The sequence below is a fragment of the Phyllostomus discolor genome, chromosome 12 (genome assembly GCF_004126475.2).
Source record: "Phyllostomus discolor isolate MPI-MPIP mPhyDis1 chromosome 12, mPhyDis1.pri.v3, whole genome shotgun sequence".
NCBI classification, from domain to species: Eukaryota; Metazoa; Chordata; class Mammalia; order Chiroptera; family Phyllostomidae; genus Phyllostomus; species Phyllostomus discolor.
This window is the reverse complement of record NC_040914.2, coordinates 62,184,969-62,209,393: the sequence shown is the minus strand read 5'-3', so window position 1 is coordinate 62,209,393 and position 24,425 is coordinate 62,184,969. Positions and strand designations below refer to the sequence as shown.

At 39.9% G+C, this 24,425-nt stretch overlaps 1 protein-coding gene across 1 annotated transcript; it reads left to right on the top strand.

Moving 5' to 3' along the window:
* Positions 1-10,906: 10,906 nt before the first annotated feature.
* PSMD7 (proteasome 26S subunit, non-ATPase 7) lies at positions 10,907-19,737 on the top strand. The gene is made up of 7 exons (XM_028501869.2): positions 10,907-11,100; positions 13,094-13,185; positions 14,217-14,309; positions 14,979-15,076; positions 15,642-15,722; positions 17,956-18,047; positions 18,756-19,737. The coding sequence occupies exons 1-7, from the start codon at positions 11,027-11,029 to the stop codon at positions 19,192-19,194; spliced, it is 969 nt and encodes a 322-aa protein (XP_028357670.1). The 5' UTR covers positions 10,907-11,026; the 3' UTR covers positions 19,195-19,737.
* Positions 19,738-24,425: the final 4,688 nt, after the last annotated feature.

The window sequence follows — 24,425 nt, the reverse complement described above, 5'->3', positions numbered from 1 at the left end:
CTCCTTAAAAAGATGAAAAGCTTCATCTCTCTCCAAACCTGTTTTGATGGCACATTCATCAATCTGCATCTTAAAGTCAGGTAAAACTAAGAACAAATGTTTAATTTTACACAACCATTAAGAGTGGCTCTGAAAAGAATTAGAATGGAAAGAGAAGACAAAAATGAAAGTGGCCTTCAAGTCATTTTAAAACATTAAAGAGATGAAAATAGTTGTTTGTTATATTAATTTACTAAATTTTTTTATTAAAGCTGAAAGCTTATGTAATTGAAGGAAGAGGTAAATTCAAAATAAAAGTCTGAGGCTCAAACAAAAGTAACTCCCAGGGCTGAATCTGGCCTCCTGGGTTTTCTTTTACAGTCAACTGTTATAAGTGTTCCTGTACCAATCTTAAAGTGTCTTGTTTTAATAGCAACAGCCCCTAACACTGATCCTGAAAGAAAATTAACTCTTCAGATGGGAGATCTCCCACAGGCTGAGCACCACAGTTTCCCTGGGCTTCATCCAAGGGAAGTGAACTGTGCTCCACTGTGGCCTCTTTACAGGCTTTCAAAGCACAATGGAAAATGGTTTTCTAACATATTTGTACCATGCAAAGGTTCCTGTGGAGAGTTCTATTTCCTGGATATAAACTAGAAATTGCTGTAATTTTTTTTAGTTCTTTTTAATTTTCAGTTAAATGAAATACAACAATGACAAGAGGAATAACAACCATGCAGGTATCCAGGGCCACCGCATAGAGCCATCACTTAAGCATTAGACAAGGAAAACCTCTTTAAACTAATCTAGTCTGCAACAGTTAGTCATTTGAAAAATCAAAATGATCATAAATACATTTAGAAAAAGAAATTTTAAAAAACACGTTTTCATAAACTAAAAAGCCTGAGGGGAAAGATAAAGATAAAAAATATTCAGTAAACACAAAAGATAAATTTCAACTTTTGTACTGCTGGATTACTTACAATAGAAACACCAGGTAGTAAAAATGCAAAATCCTTATAACATGTTATATAATATAATAATGATGATGACTCTATACTCTAATGATAATCATGTCTAACGTCTATTGAGTTCTGTGTTCCCAAAACTGTGCTAACTTCTTTATATCACAGGATAGATTTGTTTTTTTCTTCTCAGATTCAATTCCCTCTTCTGGTTACAACATCCTCTTTTTCTTTCCTGATTCCATGTGCTCATAGTGAGCTGATCCCCAAACTGATTTGCCTCATTCCCAAACTGATCCCAAACTGGACAGTTAGAGAACTCCCTTCCCCTGGGTACAGGGGTTAGTTTCTAGTCCTAGAAAAGCCAATCAAGTTTCATAAATAAAGATCTGGAGTTCGAGGCTTCACTTCCTTTAAAGATTTAAACCTGTGACTATCTGTGGCCATCAACATGTTTCCCTGTCACTGATAGGAAACTGACCTGAAGATGCAGCCAAAATATAGAAGGATGCTTAAAGACGACCAGAGAAACACCATTTAAGACCCTAGAACCAACAGGTCCCTTGAATTTGCCTATTACATGAGGTAATAAATTTCCCTTTGTGTTTCAGCTGGAGAGAGTAGGGTTCCACTACTAGCAATCAAGAGTAGTCTGGTTGCACATACCTACAGGTAGCCCCTGCAGTCACATGAGTATACACTAACAGCTAGGGCCCCCCCTGCTGCTCATGTGCTTAAAATTAGCCCCTGATGCCGTCTCTGGTCCTCACCACTGTGTATCTGTCTGTAGTACACCCCTCTAGGCAGGCACCTGAAGCTGGCCCCTGCGGCCATACACGTGCATACCCACCAGCTCTGGCCACCATTGCTATCTGCCCTGGTGCTAGCTACTGAACCTAGAGGCACGGCTAAGGACCCCCACAACCCTTGCAACCACAGCAGAGCCCTAAACAGCTCTTGCCAAGGATCGTGCAGTTGTTGATGCTGTGGATCCCAGATGCCTAAACCAGTAAGACATCAAACCCCCTGGACTCAGAGCCACCACTTGCTCTCAGACTTAGCACCTCTGCACCGCTATATCCAGGGCCACAGCACTCTCCAGCATGCCTTCAGCCACAGGTAAAGGTCTTTCCTTACTGAAGTCAGTCCATAAAGTCTGAAAGAGGTGACTGCTTCTTCAAATGTACAGACACATATGCAAAGCTATATGGATCACAAAGAATCAGGGAAACAGTAATCTTCCAGTACTGGACTCCAAAGAAATGGAGATACACAAACAATTCACTGACAAATAGTTCAAAATAATTATTCCAAAGATGCTCAGAGAGCTACAAAAGAACACAGATAAATAATTTAACAAAATGGGGGTGGGGGAGGATAAAATGAGGGCTCCAGCAAAGAGATACAAAACATAAAGAACCATACAGAAGTTTTGGAGCTAAAGAATACAATGGCTGAACTGAAGAACTCAATAACAAGCTTTCAACAATAACCATAACCAAGCACAAGAAAGAATCAGTGGAATTCAAAGGCAGGTCATTTGAAATTATCCAGTTAAAGAAGCAAAAATAAAAAAAGAGTTAAAGAAAGCCTACATGAATTATGGGACAAACAATCTGTGCATCATTGGAGTTGCAGGAGAAGAGAGAAGAAAGGGGTAGAAAAGTTATTTAAAGAAATAATGGCCGAGAATTTCTCAAATCTAATGAGAAACTTGACATCCAAGCTCATGAAGCTCATTGGGCACACCAAAATTCAAACCCAAAATAATATTCTCCAAGATACATTATAATAAAATAGTCAAAATCAAAGACAAACAGGGAATCTTTAAAACAGCAAAAAAAAAAAGTTCCTCACATATGAGAGAACTTTCCTAAGGCTATCAGAGGATCTCTTAACTGAAACTTAGGCTGGAAAAGAGTGGGGATGATATATTAAAAGTATTCAAAGGAAAAAAAAACTGCCAATGCACCACCCATATCTTGCCATGTGTAATGCGCACCCATGTTTATGAACATTCTACACAGGATTAGTATGCCCATGGTATGTAATCATTATATCCATATATAATGTACATCCTTATTTTTCTCTCAAAAATTTAGGCAAAAAAGTACACATTATACATGGCAAAATATGGTATCTGGCAAAGTTGTCCCAAACAAACAAAAGTCAGAAGTTCATCACCACTAGACCTGCCTTACAAGAAATGACAAAAGGAGTTCTTCAAGCTGAAATGAAAAGACACTGATTAGTAACATAAAAACATACGAAAATGTAGCCCTGGCCAGATGGTTCACTTGGTTGGAGTGACATCATCTCATATACCAAAAGGTTGTGGGTTCGATTCCCTGTCAGGGCACATACCTAGGTTGTAGGTCTGATCCCCAGTTGGGGCATATATGGGAGGCAACAGATGGATGTTTCTCTTTTACTCTGATGTTTCTCTCTCTCTCTCTCTCCTCCCTCCCTCCCTCCCTCCCTCTCTCCCACCAAAAACTCAATAAACATATCCTCAGGTGAGATTTTTAAAAAAACAGGTGAAAATATAAAACACACTGGTAGAGGTAAGTATATAGTCAAATTCAGAATATTCTAATACTGTAATATGATGGTATATTAACCACTTAACTCTAGTATAAAAGTTAAAGGACAAAAGCATTAAAAATAACTATAGCTACAACAATTGTTAATGGACACACACTTAAAGAGATGTAAACTGTGGCATCAAAAACAAAAAAGCGGTTGGAAGAACAAAAGGGTAATCTATATGTGATCAAAGTTGTTATAAGCTTTAAAAAACTTACAGCATTAAGATGTCTTATGTAAGATTCATTGTAACGATAAAGCAAAAATCTACAGAAGAAACACAAAATATATAAAGAAAGTAATCAAAGAATGGTCTGGTTAATACAGGTACATTAGTAATTGTATTACCATCCACTTTTACATTCTCTATTTTAGAATAGAGAATGTTGAATGCACAGGTCTTTCTGCTTGTAGAGGCCACACTGTTAACCACTACAGTTTTCTGCACTGCTAATACAGCTATCTAATTCCAGCGATTTCCACTAAAATAACAATAACAACAACAATAATAATACTGACTACAGAAATATTGGAAAACATTGGGAGAAAAAGGAAATATACTACTCATTGTCCCCAGAGACAACCACTGTAAACAATCTGATGTATTGCCTTCAAGGCTCTTTTCTGAAGCATTATCTAGTAATAGTTCATATTAATACTTGAGTATTCACCGAGCAATTTTATAAACCAATACTTCATATTTCTTACATTTATTAAGAGCCTCACATTACTGTATATTATGTAGCTAAACAAACTCCACCCTTGAAGATGTTAAACTATAAGCAGAGGGCAGTAGACAAGTTGAGGGCCACCTTTGCAAACTAAACTATATTTACACATATAGGCATATTCAAAAGTAGAAAAACTAAAAATATTCAGAATCAACTGAAAGGTCGGCCTAGTTTGCATAAGGTCTCTTCATAATACAAATCTTAATTCACCTACCTTCCTGAAGAGAATCAAAAATAAAACCAAAAATTATTAGAAGTCTCTAAAAGTATGGCTTTTAGAATTTTACTCATTCAAGAACTGTTCATTACTGACTGCTATTAAAGGTCTGGCACTAACCTACTCTGAGACACAAAGATAAATAGTATACAACCCCTACTTTCCAGGGCCCCTTGTTCTACTCTGGGAGCCTGGAAATAAACAAGGGCTGAATAGTAAAATAAGTACAAGAGCAGACCATGCACAAAATGCTTGAGTATGTCTAGGGACCAAGGTCTTTACAAAAATTCCTGAAGTACAATTCAAAGAATGACTTAGGGGTTCTATAAGTATACAACATAAGGAAAAACACTGAATGCAGAAAGAAAACATGTGCAAAGGCACCAAAGCATGAGTGAGCATGGCACAGCAGAAAAATCACCATTCTAGTTGGTGCTTAGGTGGTGTGTACAGAAGCTAGAAGAGCAAGCAGGTGCCAAAAAGTGACGAGTCTCTTAAGCCATTTGCAGGACTGACTGACTAACCAATTAAATTTCTGTGAAAATAGGAATAGAATATCTAGAATGACATCCAAGTTTCTGACTAAGCTATTTGGATGGTGGGGGCATCTGCTAAGCTCCTACAGAAGCAGCAGCAAGTCTGGGAGGAAAAATGGCAAGTTCAATTCTATCCTGCTCAATCTGAGATGCTTATGGGACATAGAATATCCAGGTGGAGAGATCCTGTAGTCTGAAGTCTGTCCTTACCTGGAATTTAGGAAACAGTCATAGGCTTAAGGTTCTTTAATAAACTGCCTATTGCCATCAACCAGATTATACATGCCTATAGAAAATCCATACAAAATACTTAGTAACTCAGAGTGGCACACCTAAATTTTCAACAGAAATTAGAGTTTTCTCTCTGTCACCCAAGATATGGTACACCTAGTTTCCACATACTGCCTTAAATAAGGAAAAGTGCTGGGTTTGAGGAATATAGCACCTACTAACATCAGGGTCACAAACTTAACTCACATTACATTTGACGTTCAAATGTGCAGGGAACCTGTTCTCTTATTTTTGCCTATAACTAACTTTCCATCACAAGCCTCCACATGCTAATTAGCATGGGAAAATAACTTTTTAAAAATTAAATGTCTAAACTGGCTTAAATTAAACAATCCATTTAGAACAGTTTCCATCATTTAGCTGGTGTTCTCCTTGCCCTCCCTTCTCTCCCTAAGTTAGATTGCTGGCATCTGGGGAGAAAGGTGTGGCATCTACAGAACTTGGTGGCAGTGAAGGGGCTCACACTGGTCCTTGCATGTGCATTTGCTAGAGTCTGTTGGTCTCTAATACAATGTCTCTTGTAGCCCAGTTCCTGCAAACTTTTCTGGCCTCCAAAGTTCATTCCATGGCTGGTGCACTCAGGACCTTTTCTTGTGATTAGGCTGCTCTGTGAGTACTTCCAGGCCAATTGGCCTCACCTCAGCACCTCTGGGGTATACCTGTGACTGTGGTTAGGGCCAACTCAGGCGTCCTGTGCTGTGGGATTCAGTGCAGAGCAGAGATCTACCCCCACTGTAGCCATCACCTCTTGCTACGCCACACACTATAACCATAGTGGCTCAGGCAGCCACACCTGAAAACCTTCATTCCACTTCCCTCACTGTGCTGTCAAATCAATGCAGCTGTACACAGGAAGATGCATGGCAATTTAAGATCTTCCTGAGTCCCAAGCAGGCCACAAGATAGGAGCTCCTCCCTGTCTTCTAGGACCCTCACCCATCCCATTTACAATAGCATCAAAAACAGTAAAATACTAGAAATAAATTTAGCCAAGGAGGTGAAGGACCTCCCATTTACAATAGCATCAAAAACAGTAAAATACTAGAAATAAATTTAGCCAAGGAGGTGAAGGACCAAGACATTGATGAAAGAAATTGAAGATACAAATAAATGAAAAGATATCCCATGTTCATGAACTAGAAGAATTAATATTGTTAAAATGTCCATACCTCCCAAAGCCATCTATAGCTTCAATGTAATCTCTATCAAAATTCCAATGATAATTTCCACAGAAATAGAAAAAACAATTCTAAAATTTTTATGAACCACAAGGACACCAAATAACCAAAGCAATTTTAAGCAAGATCATCAAACCCAAAGGTATCACACTTCCTGATTTCAAACTTTATTACAAAGCTATAGTAATCAAAACAACATGGTACTGGCATAAAAACAGACGCATAGACCAATGGACCAAAATAGATTAGAAATAAATCTGCACATATGTGGTGAACTAATATTTGACAAGGTAGCTAAGAACAGTGTCTTCAATAAATGGTGTGGGGAAAACTGGATGTTCACATGTAAACAAATGAAATTGAGCCCTTACCTTATACCACACAAAAATTAACTTGAAATGGATTAGAGACTTTAATGTGAGACCTGAAACTGTAAAATTCCTAGAAGGAAACAAGGTAAATAGCTCCTAGACATTGGTCTTGGCAACACTTTCAAGCAACACTGTAAGCAACAGAACCAAAAATAAACAAGTGCAACTATACCAAACTAAGAAGCCTCCACATAATAAAATAAATTATTGGCCCTGGCCAGTGTGGCACAGTTGGTTGAGCATCGCTCCATAACCAAAAGTCTGTGGGTTCAATTCCAGTCAGGGCACATACCTAAGTTGCAGGTTTGATCCCTGGTATGGGTATGAGTGCATGCAAACCCAGTTCGAACATGCACAATCCCTGGTCAGGCACTGATCCCCAGTCCATGTGTGTACGGGAGGCCATCAATGGATGCTTCTCTCTCCCTTCCTCTCTCCCTTCCTCTATCTCTAAAAACAATGAAAAACATATGTCCTCAGGTGAGGATAAAAAATAAATCTATTAATTTAATTTGGTTAATGGTCAATAAAATAAAATGCAACATAATGAATGAGAGAAAAATCTGCAAGTTTACAGGTCTAAGTAGGGGTTAATAAGCAAAATATACAAAGAACTTAAACAGCTCAACAGCAAAACAAAATACCCAATTAAAAAATGGGCCCTGGCTGGCTTAGCTCAGTGGATTGAGCGCGGGCTGGGAACCAAAGTGTCCCAGGTTTGATTCCCAGCCAGGGTACATTCCTGGGTTGCAGGCCATGACCCCCAGCAACTGCACATTGATGTTTCTCTCTCTCTCTCTCTCTCTCTCTCTCTCTCCCCCCCCCCTCTCTCTCCCCCTCCCTTCCCTCTCTAAAATAAATAAATAAATAAATAAAATCTTAAAAAAAAAAATGGGCAGAGAGCCTGAATAGACATTTTTCTAAAGATATACAAATGGCAAATAGGTACATAAAGAATGCTCAGCATTACTAACCATCAGGGAAATGCAAATCAAAACCACAATGATATACCACCTCACACCTGTCAAAATGGCTAATATCAAAAAGGAGGTAACAAGTATTGGCAAGGATATGGAGAAAATGGAACCCTGTGCACTGTTGGTGGGAATGCATATTGGTACAGCCACTATGGTAAAGAATGTGAAGATTCCTTGAAACCTAAAAATAGAACTACCATGTGATCCAGCAACCCCTCTTCTGGGTATATAGCCAAAGAAAATGAAATAACTCTTTCAAAGAGAAGTCGGGACCCTTTGTTCATTGTAGCATTATTCATGATGGCCAAGATTTGTATACAACCTAAGTGCCCATTCAAGGATGAATGGATTAGAAAATGTGAAATATTATTCAGCCATAAAAGGAAGGAAATCCTGCCCTGGCTGGTGTGGCTCAGTGGATTGAGCAACAACCTGTGAAATAAAAGGTTGCCTGTTCAATTCCCCATCATGGCACATGCCCGGGTTACAGGCCAAGTCCCCAGTTGGGGCATGTGAAAGGCAACCTCTCTCACACATTGATGTTTCTCTCCCTCTCTTTCTCCCGCCCTTCCCCTCTTCCTAAAAATAAATAAAATCTTTAAAAAAAAAAAAAAAGGAAATCCTGCCACTTGGGACAACATAGACAGACCTTGAGAGCATTATGCTAAGTGAAATAAGTGAGACAGAGATAAATACTCCATGGGATCTCACTTATACAGGGGTGGGCAAAAGTACGTTTACCATTATGGAAAATAATACAACTATTAATAAATAATAATACAAAAATAGTGTCAGTACTCACAACTGTAAACCTACTTTGCCCAACCCAGTTTGTGAAATCTAAATAAAGCGAAACTCACAAATATAGAGAATAGTGATTGTCAGATACTGGGGTTGAGGGAAATAGGGAGATTTTGGTCAAAGGGTACAAAATTCCATTTATAAGACTGGAATCTAATGTATAATAAGGTGACTAAAGTTAACAATATTTATTATATACTTCAAAGTTGATTAAATAGATCTTAAATGTTCTCACCACCAAAAAAAAAAAAAGGTAATTATATTAGGTGATAAAGGTTTTAACTGTTATGGTGGTAACCTCTCCACAATATATAGGTGTATCAAGTCATTACGTTTTACACTTTAAACTTACACAATATTATATGTCAATTACATCTCAATAAATCTGGGAAAAGAATTTAACACTAAAAAAAGAACTTGATCAGCCCTGGCTGGCGTAGCTCAGTGGATTGAGCTCAGGCTGTGAACCAAAGTGTCTCAGGTTCGATTCCCAGTCAGGGTACATGCCTGGGTTGCAGGCCATGATCCCCAGCAACCGCACATTGATGTTTCTCTCTCTCTCTTTCTCCCTCCCTTCCCTCTCTAAAAAATAAATAAATAAATAAATAAAATCTTAAAAAACAAAAAAGAAATTTTTTAATTAAAAAAAAAGAACCTGATCAAAGGAAAAAGTATCACCCTTAAGCTCTCATCAGGTCCTGTAAAGTTAGGGAAGTCCAGAATTCAATGAACAAACGAAAGGGATTTCTTCTATCTCCTACTGCATTTCCTCTGAGTAAACTGAGCCCCAGGTAGTGGCTACAATACCAAGCAAGATTTCAATTCCGTTAAAAAAAAAATAGGGCAACATGGAAAACACATTCCTTATGATCTCACGTCATTTTCTTTATTAAATTCTATATATTTTAATCCAAAATAATATTTCCTTTAACCCAATTCTTAAGCCTTACTTGACACATAAAAAAAAATCAAACTCAATCTTTGACGTTCTGATAGCTTTAAATCTTTATAAAACCAGGAAGGAAAATCCTTCCAAGCTTTCTTTAATATTTGCATGTCTACCGTGTGTGGAATAACATCACATGAGAGATGAAACAAGAATGCCTACTTTTAAGTCAGGCACGAAACACCAGCAAGCATGCTTTTTAACACAACACACAACATGGCTGGCTTAAATTTTCTTAATCTAAAAGTTCTGGTATCTTAAGAAGTAGTAGCACTCCATCTGATAGCCAAATCAAAATTTTTCAAAGGAATGAGGAAAAGCCAAGTAATGTTCCCAAAAGTAGGAAGAGTACCTGTAATAAAAGTGATGGGTAGGACCCAGAAATATCAAAAGCTCCCCAATTACACTGGAAGCAGGCCAAGAGCAAAAGTCTCCTAGTCACTCTTCAGAGGTCAGATCCTCATGTTATCAGGAAGGTGAGAGATGTTCAAAGACAGAAAAAGCAGTAAGTAAACGATTCAAGTTGCTGGAGCATTCTTTTTGTTTAGAGAAACAGCAACTTAAAACTAGACAGAACTATAACTGGGTGGATTTTAAGTAATTTGCCTCTTACATTTCCCCATTCAGTCGTTTTTTTCCTCTTTCCTAGCTAAAGATCAAAACATGTTCCCGTATTTCCTTCCATCTTTTCAACCCTTTTCTAAGATTTTATTTGAAAATCGGCATGAATAGTCCGACTCTAGGCACAAATTGCGTTCTTCTAGCCCTAGTTAAATGGTACGTAATACAAAGACAGGGGGGGAATATAAACACAGGTTGGGTATCTGTAAAGTGTCCATACTAAAGATTAACGGGATTATTCTCCGACAAATAAAATGAGTTTAAAAATAAATTACCAAATTTACTGTAAGGGCGCTCCTTAATGCTAGAGATCTAAAGTTAGTTCTTCTAAGAAATTCTGGAGGATTTTGACTTGAAGCAAAAGTGAACTTTCTGGATGATGGCAATATTAATTACTATTTATATTTTTCTTAGCACTTTTTTCCTAGTCGTCAGATAGGAGGGGTTGGGACAGTGAGAGGGCTCTGAGGCGAAAAGCCACTGCAGAAAACTGTGCAGGCCAAATACAAGGAAGTCAACCTTTATCAGTCTTCAGTGTCCCCTTAGCTTTCAAGACCAGGGAAACTCGTAGCCAGTCACCCAAAACAGGTCCCGCCTTTTTCCGGCATTTCCCCTCCTCAGACAGGCAGCGGGAGCACCACCCCGCGAACGACAGCCGGGAAACGACGCGCGCGGCACTCTGGGACCGGAAGAAAAGGGCCGCGCGGCGGCAGCCGGGCCGGAAGAGGAGGAGCTGGGCCTGGAAGATCTGCGAGAGTCTCTGCTGCTGTGGCTGTCTGTGTTTGCGGGTCGCGGCGAGCGGAGCCTGGCGGGCGGGGTGTGTCGCGATGCCGGAGCTGGCGGTGCAGAAGGTGGTGGTCCACCCCCTGGTGCTGCTCAGTGTGGTGGATCATTTCAACCGGTGAGCGGGCGGCGTGAGGCAGCTTAGTGGGGCCGGTGGCACCTTCACTGCTGAGTCACGGGCGCTCTGGGAAAGGCGCCGCGGCTGCCGGAGCTCTGATGGGAGGAGGGCGGCCCTGCTTCGTCGAGGGACCCAGACCAATCTCGGTGCTGAAAGCCCAGGTCACCCAGCGTCGTCCCCCAGTCCCAGCAGGCACTCCGGGCTAGGGACTGCCCGTTTCTTTTACCCTAGCCCGTACGCTGCCAGAGTATAGGGGGGCAACTTTCGATTGGTCCTGATCCCCCAAGCCCCGTGCTCATCTGTCACCTCAACCGCCCTTTTTTACCTAAAAGACTAGGTGTGTCGTAGGAAAGCCCTTCAGACTGGAGCTTATGTGGCTTTGAAGGCTGTCACGAAAATTCTGGTCTTAGCGCCCTGGAAGAACTGTAGTTATAACTTGTGAAAGTTTCCAAGCAGGAGTCGGGTTTAACGATAGCACAAAACGTAGATGAGGGTGTCAAAAAAAATTTAAGTGAGATCAGTTGGAGACTTTGGCATTAATGAATAAGATAAAACATCCACAGATGTTTCTCCCGCCTTCCCTTGTTTGGAAGTTGTTCATCCCGCTGGACCTGTTAACACGTGTTACAAGTTTTACAAGATAATTGCTTGAATTGGCAAATGTAAAGACCCAGTGGGGAACATCTGCTGTAGAGTCACAGTTTGTCAGCGGACTCATTCTCTCACATCTTGCTTTGTGCAGTTCCTAATTCAGAGCCAAAAACAAACTTCATGATGTTTAGGGTCCCCAGTTAAGTTCCATTGCTTTGTAGGACCCTCAGCCTAACAGGATATGTTTGCTTTCCCACTGTACAGTAATTACTACTTTTCTCCCAGAGGATACTAGGGATGCTAAAGGGGCAGTCACCATTTAAGTTCTGTTCAGTAAACTCAACAAACTGTAGGGTTTTGTAAAATGGATTTTTGTAGACCGAAAGAAAAGCCAGTAAGTGTGGAAGTTAACATCACATGTGGAAACTTGATACCTAAGATTTCAAAAAAAATCAGAACCACTAAGAATACAGAATCCTTAACTTTGTTTGATACAGACCCCAAACTTAGTAAACATTTATAAATTTGCCAAACCATGTGAGTCAGTTAAACCAATGTGAAGCTGCCATTGCTGGGGAATCATAGTTAATTTCACACTAGCTTATCTTTCCCTTGGACATAGAGTTGTACTGTATCTGTGTCTCACTTGCTACACTTTTAGCTCTTTAGGTCAAAATCACTGTGCTTTGATACAGAGATAGAAATTCTGACGTAAAATCTTACTCATTCAGGCCTGCTCTCGGTGTGATTAGTCACCAGCTCACTTCTGACTTCTTTCCAATTAAACCATTCAGAAAGACCAGAAATGACGTACCTATGCCTCTGGGTGAGAATCACTTTTTGGGCCCCTAGCTGGTTCAAAGAATTATAACATCTAGTGGGGCTTGTCAACATGGAATAGAAGTACCAGAGAACAGTTATCAAGAAGCTGGACCATAAAACTGTTCTACCTTGGCATCTTTATCCCTGAAAGGATTCAGGGGTAGGGAAGGTGGGGAAAGTTTGAGGGAGAAAGGTAAGCTGCAACAAAAAAAAAAGTTAAATGTAGGAGCATAACTTAAATGTGTTTTTCATATACCAACCAAATAACATTTTAAAACTCTTGGGATGAGGAGTGTTTACATTTTCTCCATTTTAAATTTCTATAGAGTTTGAGATTTTTTTCCAAACTTGTATTACTTGGCAGTTAACAGTGAGTAGAAACTGCCAGTGTACAAAGTTCATTAATTATTCATTATATTTATTAGAGTTTCATATCAAGGATTAATGTAACTATTGCATTTGTTCAGTGAGATTAGTTCCCAGGTAAACCCGCTCAATTGTATCTGTACCATTAATGTTTCCTATTGAGTATCTAATTGTTGGCATATCTTCTGAGTTGACCTTCTGCTTTTTCTTTCAGAATAGGCAAGGTTGGAAACCAGAAGCGTGTTGTTGGTGTGCTTTTGGGGTCATGGCAAAAGAAAGTACTTGATGTATCCAACAGTTTTGCAGGTAAAAGATGAATTTTATATTCTTCAAGTATGGTTTAAATGTTGGTTAACTTTAAAATAAAAAAGACCCTGGCTGGTATAGCTCAGTGGATTGAGCGCTGGCCTGTGGACCAAAGGGCCGCCAGTTCATTTCCCAATCAGGGCACATGCCTGAGTTGCAAGCCAGGTCCCCAGTTGGGGGTACGGGAGAAGCAACCACACATTGATGAGTCTCTCCCTCTTTCTCCCTTCCTCTCTCTCTAAAAATAAAGAAGTCTTTTAAAAAAAGAAAGAAAGAAACTTTTTGTGTTTTCCATTTTTTCACTACAACCCAGGATTCTAATTAAGAATTGCTGTGGTATTAAAAGGGAGGCTAAAAGCTACACACTGAAGTGGATAATAAATATAGTCTCCATTGCAGCTGCCCATCTCTGCTGTTAGAGCGCAAGAGCACTATAGAGAGTATGTAGACAAATGGGTGGCAGTAGTCTCATAAAACTTAATTTATAAAAATAGATAGTTGGTATAGTTTGTACCCATGCACTATTAACCATGGTTATGAGTTAGCAAGCAGGAGATGGAGACCACGACCCTTTTGTTCTGTTTCTTGAATCTTTACTGGAACATATCAACATATTGTATGATTAAAGCAACAAAAACAAGAAAATAATTGTTGGCATGTTCCCCAAGTAGAGGTAACTAATTCCAGTGTCTAAAAGGACCAGATGGTAATGTAATTTGCCAAATGAGAACCATTAGATGTGAAGGGGCTTTTAACAAATTGAAGAAGATGATGTTTGTAAAGGGGTAAGCTTCTATCTGGCTCTAGCCAGTTGGCAGATTTTCTGATATCTTGAATGCAGCTGGAAGTCTGGATTTTTATGTGAAATCTCCCAAGTTTTTAATGAGAGCAACTCAAAAATAATTTTAATGCAATGCTGGAAAAACGACCTACGTGTATCAGATCTGGCCTAGGGGGTCTCCAGTTTTGACCTGTCCTCTAGAGTTCTACCTGGCACCCTAAACTAAATCTTTTTTTTTCCTTCTCTTTAGTCCCTTTTGATGAAGATGACAAAGATGATTCTGTCTGGTTTTTAGACCATGATTACCTGGAAAACATGTATGGAATGTTTAAGAAGGTCAATGGTATGTCTTGATTTTTTATTTAGAGAAGGTACTGTGGCATTGATGTGTGTGTGTAACATTTTTTAATTTTTTAAGTATTCCCTTTTCTTTGTTCTAATGTCAAGGATCCTTTTCTCAGCTAGACTTAAGACTAATGGTAGTAGAAGAATGAGGTAGGATAAATGAGAAACTGGAATACCAATTTAAGACCACCTATGTTTGGAGGGAGAGAGCTAGCCCTCTGTAGTAGAAAATTAAAAACTATGAAATAAAATCCACCCACTCTTAGAGCTTTGATACCACCAGGATAAATACATCTCTCCATCATGTGTATCATTGCCATTTTATTTCATTACGGCAATCACATTGCTTTGGAAATGCACACAGTGTTAACAGTCTATGTGACATGAACCTGCATTTATGTATTGCCTTAGAATTATTTTCTAGTTGCTGTCATGTTTGAATGGTCTCCTAAACTAGTCTGAGACGTGGATGTCTCTGGATTTTCCTTACTGCTTATTTCTGAGAATTCTTTTGTTGAGTTTTAGATTTCATAAGTCAAGTTTTAAAATAGATGTTTGAATTCTGCAAAGGTAGAGAACATAACAGCTGGAGTTCTTACCCTTTCTGAGGGAATTACATAGATTTTCATGCAATGATTCAAACTCACTTAATTTTTTCCCTTCCCAGCCAGGGAAAGAATAGTTGGGTGGTACCACACAGGCCCTAAATTACATAAGAATGACATCGCCATCAATGAACTCATGAAAAGATACTGCCCTAACTCAGTGAGTACACTCTGCCTTTAAAATTCTTGAATGATATTCTTTGCCAGTTTACATAAGAGCGAGCATCCTAAGAAGGGTTTTGGTAACAAATCATTTCACTGCTTCTCTGTAAGCTGTATTAATTTGTACTGTTTTGTGTCGTATACAATAAGCCAATATGTTTAATAAGTAACGGTAAACAGCTGCTAAGTGCCAGGTGTATAAGTTATCTTTCTTAATCCCCTCAGTAACTATATGGGGGCTGTTATCCGTTTAACAATGAGAAAGCTGAAGTTTAAAGTGGTTAGCAAGGTCTCATAAGTAGTGGGGCTGGGATTAAAATGTTGCTGTCTTAGCTCTGATTCCCTTGGGCTTGTTCACTATATCATACTACCTCTGAGCTTGTTAATGAGGTGAAGAATAGAACAAATGATGAGATAATTTAAATGTATATGCATTTTGCTGGAAATTCTGGTTCATGTCTGATTGAATAAAATTCCTTCAGTACTCATGATCAGAAGAATGACTGCAGTTATTCCTGTGTACCCAGTGTAAGGTGGTTTGCTAAGATATGTTTTTCTGCAAGGTATTAGTCATCATCGACGTGAAGCCAAAGGACCTGGGACTGCCCACAGAAGCATATATTTCAGTGGAAGAAGTTCATGATGTGAGTCATCTTGCTATGTACCTTGAATAGATGTGCTACTTATTAGGCAGCAGTTTGGGGTTTATTTGTTTGTTTTTGTTGCATTTTCAAGTCAACAAATCTTTTATCTCTTTATAACAAAGAGAAGGTTGTTGATTTCTGTTAACAGTTTGATATTAAATCATTTTTCCTTTCGAGCATTTGAATAGCCACATTTTAAAAATGAAAAGACCTTAGAAATCTAGCCCTGGTTGGTGTGGCTCAGTGGATTGAGTGCCAGTCTGTGAACCAAAGGGGCACTCGAGAGTCAACCACACATTGATATTTCTCTCCCTCTCTTTCTCCCTCCCTGCCCCTCTCTAAAAATAAATAAATAAAATCTTTAAAAAAGAAACAGAGACGGAAAGAAACCTAAAGTCCCCTTTTATAAATGAAATTGAGGCCCAAAGTACTCAAACGATTTTCCAGAGATATTCACGGCAAAGTAAGTGCAAAAATGCAGAGCCTGGTGAGCTTAGCCTCAGTCTAGTGCCCTTTCCACTCTTGGGCACCCTCTGGGCCAATATTCCATTCTCCTTGAAGATTTTCAATTCCTACAGACTAGACCATGGGTTTTCAAATAGAGGTCAGAGCTGCCTGCCTGGCGCTAGATGGCAATACCCATCTATGTGAGTTGCCACCTGAATACTCAGCCACTGCTCTTGGGTTCATTAGCTTGTGCTTTAGGTGTAAGCATAAAGAGCTCCCAGCATATGTCTTTTCTCTATTTCCATGAAAATTGAACTTTGATTCTAGGCTAGAATTAGAGGTGAAAAATGTATTTTGTTAGGAGCATAAAATATTTGCACTTAGAGTGTGCAGATAGCTTAATCTTGAATTTTCAAACTCAAGCCTAAGATATGTAGCATTTATTTTTACATTTAGTTTTAAATCTGGAAAAAGATACATTAGGTTAGCTTTCTGCAAATATTCCTTACACTGAGCTCTGTCCTCCTGTTTTTCTTTTTGCTTTCTACCAGGGAGCTTAGATCCCAGTCTATTGTCTGGTTGCCATACGGCTTTCATTCCTGTCTTGATTCAGTTGTTTTTAAGTTAATCTTTTTAAAAAGATTTTATTTATTTATTTTTAGAGAGAGGGGAAGGGAGGGAAAAGAAGAGGGAGAGAAACATCAATGTGAGAGAGAAACATCTCAGTTGCCCCTCACAGGCCCCCAACCAGGAGCCTGGCCCATAACCCACGCATGTGCCCTGACTGGGGATCAAACCAATGACCTTTTGGTTTGCAGGAAGATGCCCAACCAACTGAGCCACACCAGTCAGGGCTGTTTTCACGTTAATCTTTACTCTGCCTCTTTCAAAAGGAATCTGAGACAGCTTACACTCATGTATGCATGCAGTATACACATACCAATGAAGCAAAATTTTAAATAGTGTACAGAGAAGACATAAGGGTCATTTATAAGATGAAACCAGGGAAAAAAATAGTACCTGAAAAGGCCATGATGTTCTCAAGATTGTTAAAGGTTCTGACCATCCTAGCATACAAAGCCAAAGGGAAAATTGTGCTGGCAGGATTCACCATCCTGGATAAAATAATAACAGCTAAAGTTTATACCACTTGGTAGAAGCTAAGTGACTTACCCAAGGTCCTGCAACTCTTTTATCACATACATGGCAGAGCCACACTTTGAATCCAGGCAGTCTGGCCCTAGATCTGAGAAAATTCTCTCCATTCCCATCTAGAAGTCACTAGGTGGTACAGTGAACCACATCCCTGGGCAAATCCTCTGATAAATTCAGGCCACCAGAAATCCATTTGTTCTCACTGCATCATTTTGGTGCTCTGGTTTTATTTGATCCAAAGGACAATAGATGGTTAAAAGTTATTTTTCTGACATGAACTTGCCTCAAATATAGATCACTCTGTATATTGCCTTTGCTAGAAAAGAACTGTATATAATACTTTGAAAATCAACCGAACCCTAATTCTCCACTGTGGAAATCAGAGGATTATCAAGAATTACCTCAGAAACAAGCTAATGATGCCCCAGCAGACTTTGTCGTTGAGCAGGGCCACTGTGCTGTTAGCTTAGAAGACTAAGCTTTCAAAGCAAACCTTACCCACCCTTGCCATGGAAAACTCAGTGTTGCACCCATGAAGTGATTTGACTTAAAGCAGGGGAATCAGGGTGTGGAAAGGACATGTGCCAGTTAGTTTGTAAGTAAGTAACTATAGTTAAGCCTTCTCTCCCAGGATGGAACCCCAACCTCAAAAACATTTGAGCATGTGACCAGTGAAATTGGAGCAGAGGAAGCTGAAGAAGTTGGAGTCGAACACTTGTTACGGTGAGAATTAACAACTTAACAGTCATAAGCAGCCCAGGAGGCTGCTCAGTGTAAGGGAGGGAGGTGTATCAGGAGTACAACAATCTGGGTTCTAGGCCTGGATCATCTCTAAAGTGTCTTGCACTATGATTTATGACTTTGTGGACAGTACACCTTGTGACAGGAACAGGCGTGCGAAGTAAGGATAGGCATGTGTTCTTCCCGGGATATCCCTTTCCGTGTATGTAGCTAGCTGGTTTTCTGCAGTCAGTCTACTTGGGATGGGTTTTATTTTCAAATACTCTACTTACATAATCCTGATTTATTCTAAAAGTTTCATAGTTTTTCTCAAGATTCTTTTAGGCTCGAAAAAGTTACTACTGACTAATTTAAATTACACAACATCGTATAGATGCAGGTGAAGAAAATGCTGCCTTTTGTTAAGGAGGTTGGAGGAGAGAGGGTTTGGGGGGGTCTTTTTTTTAAGTGAAAATAATTTAATTTTAGTTCTGTTTTAAAAATGCCCTCTGATGTGAAAAGTAAAATATGTGCCTCCAATGAAAACATAAAAATTAAGGCAGTTTATACTTAAATCTTTGCAAAATAGGTAACACTTTTCTTTTGAAAACTTGCCCCTCAAAGCTGGGTGTTTCCTTAGAATGTGAGACCCTGTGAGGTAATACAGTAAGTACACTGATGTTTTTTCCCACCCTTCTTGGGTCATTTCAGAGACATCAAAGACACTACCGTGGGCACTCTTTCCCAGCGAATCACAAACCAGGTGCATGGTTTGAAGGGACTGAACTCCAAGCTTCTGGATATCAGGAGCTACCTGGAGAAAGTGGCCACAGGCAAGCTGCCCATCAACCACCAGATCATCTACCAGCTGCAAGATGTCTTCAACCTGCTGCCAGATGTCAGCCTGCAGGAGTTTGTCAAGGCCTTTTACCTAAAGACCAATGACCAGATGGTTGTGGTGTATTTGGCTTCCCTGATCCGTTCTGTGGTCGCCCTGCACAACCTCATCAACAACAAGATTGCCAACCGGGATGCAGAGAAGAAGGAAGGGCAGGAAAAAGAAGAGAGCAAAAAGGATAGAAAAGATGACAAGGAGAAAGATAAGGAAAAGAGTGATGTAAAGAAAGAAGAGAAAAAGGAGAAAAAATAAAGCTTGTAGCTTTTTAATTTGTAAATTAAAATCATATAAACTAACTTGTGTGCTGCCAGAGGGTTCTTTTCATTTTAAGTGCTTGTTAAAAAGCTGTATTGATGAGAACTCTCTGTCTCAGGTCTCTCTTGCTGTGGCATTACATGGAAGTGAATGGATAGAAGGACTGATCTTGTACCTAAACTGCAGCTTAAGCTGCCATGAGTTGGGGATATGACCCCCTCAGACTTCAGATTGTGTGACGAAAGTGAAGGGAAGTAAACAACATTTTTTATACTCTTTTATCTGTAAAACCAGGAGTTGAATTTCCCCCATCTCAAAGACTCTTGGGGTCTGTTTCTGGCAGTTTGCAAAATTACTAAATGGAATGCATGAATTCCAAAAGCGCTCTGCCTCGAACACCTCGAGTTCTGACCTTCTGAGCTCCGTTGGGAATACCACACCACGGGACTTCTGGACTCGTAGCTCTGGCATTGTCAGGGCTTGGGATCCATCTCCATGTATTATTTACCTTCAAAGACAATTAAATTGCTTGGTTTTTAAGTCTGGTGTTCTAGTCGTTTTTGACTCTGGGAGTGGCACTCTGCTGTATTCAGAAACAGTCAAAAACAGTTTTCAGTTGAAGCTGCCTTAGAGCATTATTTTAGACTTGGAACCCTTCATGAAAGAGAATCTTACTCCTTTAAAACCAGCCTGCTGTAGTGAGGAGAGCACTCCGCTAAGCCTAGGAGACCCAGGTCCCGGTTTGTGTCTCACGTTTCCCATCTGTGAGGTTTTTTTTTTTCTGTGAGAAACCCAGAGCAGTTTCTCCTGAGGGACACCCAGTCACTACTGCAGTAGGTCTGAGTGCATCAGACCACCAGGTTAACAGGGATGTGACTGAGGATGGAATAAAGTTCCCCCAAAATGAGTGCTCAGGGCTCCTCTTGGAACAGATTAAATAAGGTACTTGGTCATTTGACATACAGTAGTCACTTGGTTGTTAATTTCCTTTCTTGAACTCTTAAAGTTCTAATGTACCATCTGGGTTACCAATGTCCAAAGATTTAAGAACACAATAAAAAAGCACAACTAAGTCAATCTCAGAAATCAATAGTATGCTTCAAAGTTACTGAAAGTACCAATTTTTGTTACACAGACCTGATAAAGAACTAGTTAGTGGAAATTTGAGGGTCAAGAATACAATGTATAACCAAGCTTTTATTTTACATAAACAGAAAATGCCCAGATGAGGGTTTACTTAAAGGTTCAGTAAGATTCTGAGGAAAAGGGATGGTAAAGGAAGAACTATAGACAGTTGAGTTTGTTAATGACAGTCAAAAATCAGATGTCTCTGCATCTATCTAACCAAGTAAAAAAATTGAAATATGTAGTTCAAAGCTTGAGATGTATTTAAAATCACAGCAGTGTTAAAGCTTTTGCAGTTTGGTTGCCATGTTCACAACAGACCAATGAGAGAAAGGAAACCTGGAACATTATCTCCAGGGATGGGCAGGAAGGAGCCAGGATGCAATGGTGGCAAGGTGGGAAGAATGAAGGTGTCACCCCAAGGAGGGGGTCCTTGACATAAGGGTCAGGTAGCAATCATGCCACATTGGATTTAGGTCTGCCTTCAGTAATACAATTCAGACTTTAAAAGCTTTCCAGGGTCTACCCATAATACCACTGGCTTTTAGGTTTGCCACCATGTGTTAAATTGGAATGTTTATCGAGCATCTAAGAACGAGAATACCTAGGCCTTCTTATGCTCCATGGTCTGACCCACATAGATGGGCAAAATTGGTTTCTGCCTAACAGGATCCTCAGTTCTAACGAAAAGTTTATAGCTTCAAGAGTCACTTGGGCTCATTTCCTAAGGCAAAGCTGCTGCCATCCTATATAAAGGTGAGCGTTGTAAGACTAATGGTGGAAGAAGTCTTGCTTTGACTTGATTACAAAACCCACGACCCTCACCTAAAATGAAACCCTGCATTTGTATAGCCTGGCAGTCTCAGGATGAGATTTCTAAACTACTTTTATTAGTTTGAAAACACTGAAAAAGAATCCTGGAAAAAGTCTGATCCCAAGTCTGGATCTCATACCTATAGTTGTAACATTGCATTCACTTCCACTTCCAAAGACTTACTTCAGAATGGATTGTTAGAGAGGCCGGGCTGCTTCTGCTACACACAGAGACAATGGTATTTATTCCTTACTGCCTTTGTTGGATAACTAACATCTGAAATTTCCCTGGACTTATAGGAACAGCTTTGGGCCAACTAATTAAATGTTATTTAATTTTGCTCAGACCATTAATCACTAAAGGGACAAAAGGGAAGTAACCTCACTGAGAGGTCACCATATTACTTCTCCAATGTGCTCCATGCAAAGTAAACCTTTCCTGTAGGAATTAGCAACCCCAGAAGAAATCAGCAGCTCCGATTTGTAGAGGACCCTCCAGCTATGAGAATTCAACCATATACAATTACTTTCACTTCAATTAAGTGACAACACAGGTCCTCCTAAAATAATGAAATATCCCAATTACCGGGAAGTTATGAACAAGCCTTTTATTCATTTTCCTACAATATGTATAAATCAGAAGTAAGACTTGAGAATGAATCAGGGTTGTTTGTTACACTGCAGCACACTAATAAAACATCTGCCCCTGTCCCAGGAAATGGGAAGGAAATGGGGCAAGTTGAGAAGGCAGAGAACATTTTATTTATATGACGCACAAGAGAAGGTTTCTACAACTTCCCTAAACAAACACACTCCAAATTATACATAATATAGGCAAGCACTGATTTGCATATCTCTGCCTTCAACTTGGCATCATCTATACTTGCCTAGGAGCTACAAAGAATTAAAGTCTTTCCAAAAAAAATTAATGGGTATTCTTGTTGGGGAGTAGGTAGAAAGAGAAAGGGACTCAGAAAGGGAAACAGAAGTGAGGAAAGAAAATAGAAGAAAAGAATGGAAGAAAGACTACAGAAGTTAGTACGTTTCCAGGGCCAAATCAACAGAAACCTTTAAGCATTCCTCTTTCAAGCCAATCTGTTTTCAACGCTAGATGGCACCATTGCCTAATCTCATCTCTTGGCAAGAGATACATTTGATTGCCAGTTCAACATAAAATTGGGAAAGCTTCCCCCAAAGTCGCTTCCAGTCACCTCTGCTTTTGGTCGCAGCCGTCCAGGCAAGATTTTGAAGGAAGCTGGAGAGTTGCATGGGTGCAAAAACATAGGGTGGAGTTGCCATACACCTACCTTCACTGTACTCCACCCACACACACTACTTGGGCAATGAATATAGAAGGTTTTCGCTGTCCTTCAGATAGCTCCTGCTTTGATTTCCCTCACTGCCAATACCACTACTGATTTCTTTAAAGACATTTACTAGTTTGGCATACTAGTAAATGTGTAACAACCAGTTCTCCAAAAAGGAGGGGGAAGGGGTTGATTCGTAGCCTTTGCCAATTTCCCTGGTGTAAATCAAATCACTATGGCTGACTTCAGCACAGCAGCCTGAGTTGGGAAGAGCTGCACAGTAGACAGCATTGCACAGTATCACCTAACTATGGACACCATGGATTAAAAACCCTCAAGAACACACATAATAGATAGTAAAATGTAGTAAAATAACAAGGATACGATGCATTTTGAGTGTTACCTTTTTAGGTATAATTTATATCGTAAGTTTATACAATTTGCCTACTGCATTAGAATCTCTGGGAAGTTGTGTTTTTACGATGCCCTCCATGTGGCTCCTGCACAAAAGGATGGGAGAGAACCCTTATTGTGATGTAGATGAATCTATCAATCTTTTGCCTCATGGTTACCACTTTGTAGATCATACTGGAGTCCTTTCCCAGCTCAAGACATCTTCTCATACATGCACGTCTATTACACACCACACGATGTCTTCCTTCCCAGCACCGATGTCCGACCTCTGCCTATATGCTACAGCTAAAGTCTGATCAATAATAACAGAATCAGTTCATCTTTAACCAAAACAGCCAACTCAGATCCTTAGTTCATCTGTTGTCCCCTCTTTCCTCCTTTTCAACCCTGGTGTCACCCCTACCTGTTACCTCTCAGTACATAAAGACTCAATTCTCTCCCATCTCACAGCCCTGCATTCTGCATCCTCCGCTGTAGCCCTTTCTCTGTCCTTTTCCCAGTTAACTTCAGCAGCCATCTGTTTTGTGGCTTTTTCTCCTTTATCTTCCAGGCATGCCTTTAACCTTATGCAGTCTGACTTTATTCCCCACCACTCCACTAATAGTGCTCACCAAAGTCACCAATGGCTTTCACTGTGCCAACCCAGGTGACTCTTCTCCACCATGACCTTGCTGGACTTGACCTCCAAAGGTTTCTGTCATGACACTCGTCCCTGTTTCTCTTGGACCCTCTCAGTCCCCTTTTCCCCGTTTTCCTTTGAAGCTTCATCTTATCAACGTATCACATATAAGCTTCATCTTATCAACGTATCAACTTCTTCTTCAACGTATCACATATATTTTTTAAAATCCTCAATCTATTCAATATTTGATACCTTTAATTCTAATACTTGTTCCATCCTACCCACTCACCCAGAATTTGGGAGTCTCACTGGTCACCTGCTCACCTTCGTTGTCTACATTTAGCCACCTCTTTGTCCTACCACGTGGACCAACTCTGACACCTGCCGTGCGCATTCCCACTGCCCCCCCTGACATTCACACATTTATCTATCTCTGCTCTTCTGTTGCAAGAGTTGCCTACCTGTATTTCCTACTTACCTTCTCACCTGCCCTCTGCTCCATGTTCTGTTCTCACGCCAGAGGCACTCAGCTAGATGATGAACCTCGTTTCATGACTCACTATCATCGTCATCACTTTTAGGGCCCCTCTCTCGATACTGTTACCATACTGGCAACATACCATAGTGTTTCCTTTATCCTGACTCCCACTACCACTGTAACCACCCCCGACACACACACCGTATTTACACAACTGGTAGACACTTAAATGGGTTTAATTATTGTTCTTAGATATGGATTGATCCTGGGAGAATATGCAGCATAACTTTGCATCTGCATGTGTTTTGATATATTTCTGTTTAAATCTCTTTTTTTGTTGTTAAGATTTTATTTATTTATTTTTTAGAGAGGGAAGGGAGAGAGAGAGAGAGAGAGAGAGAGAGATTATCAATGTACGGTTGCTGGGGGCCATGGCCTGCAACCTAGGCATGTGCCCTGACTTGGAGTT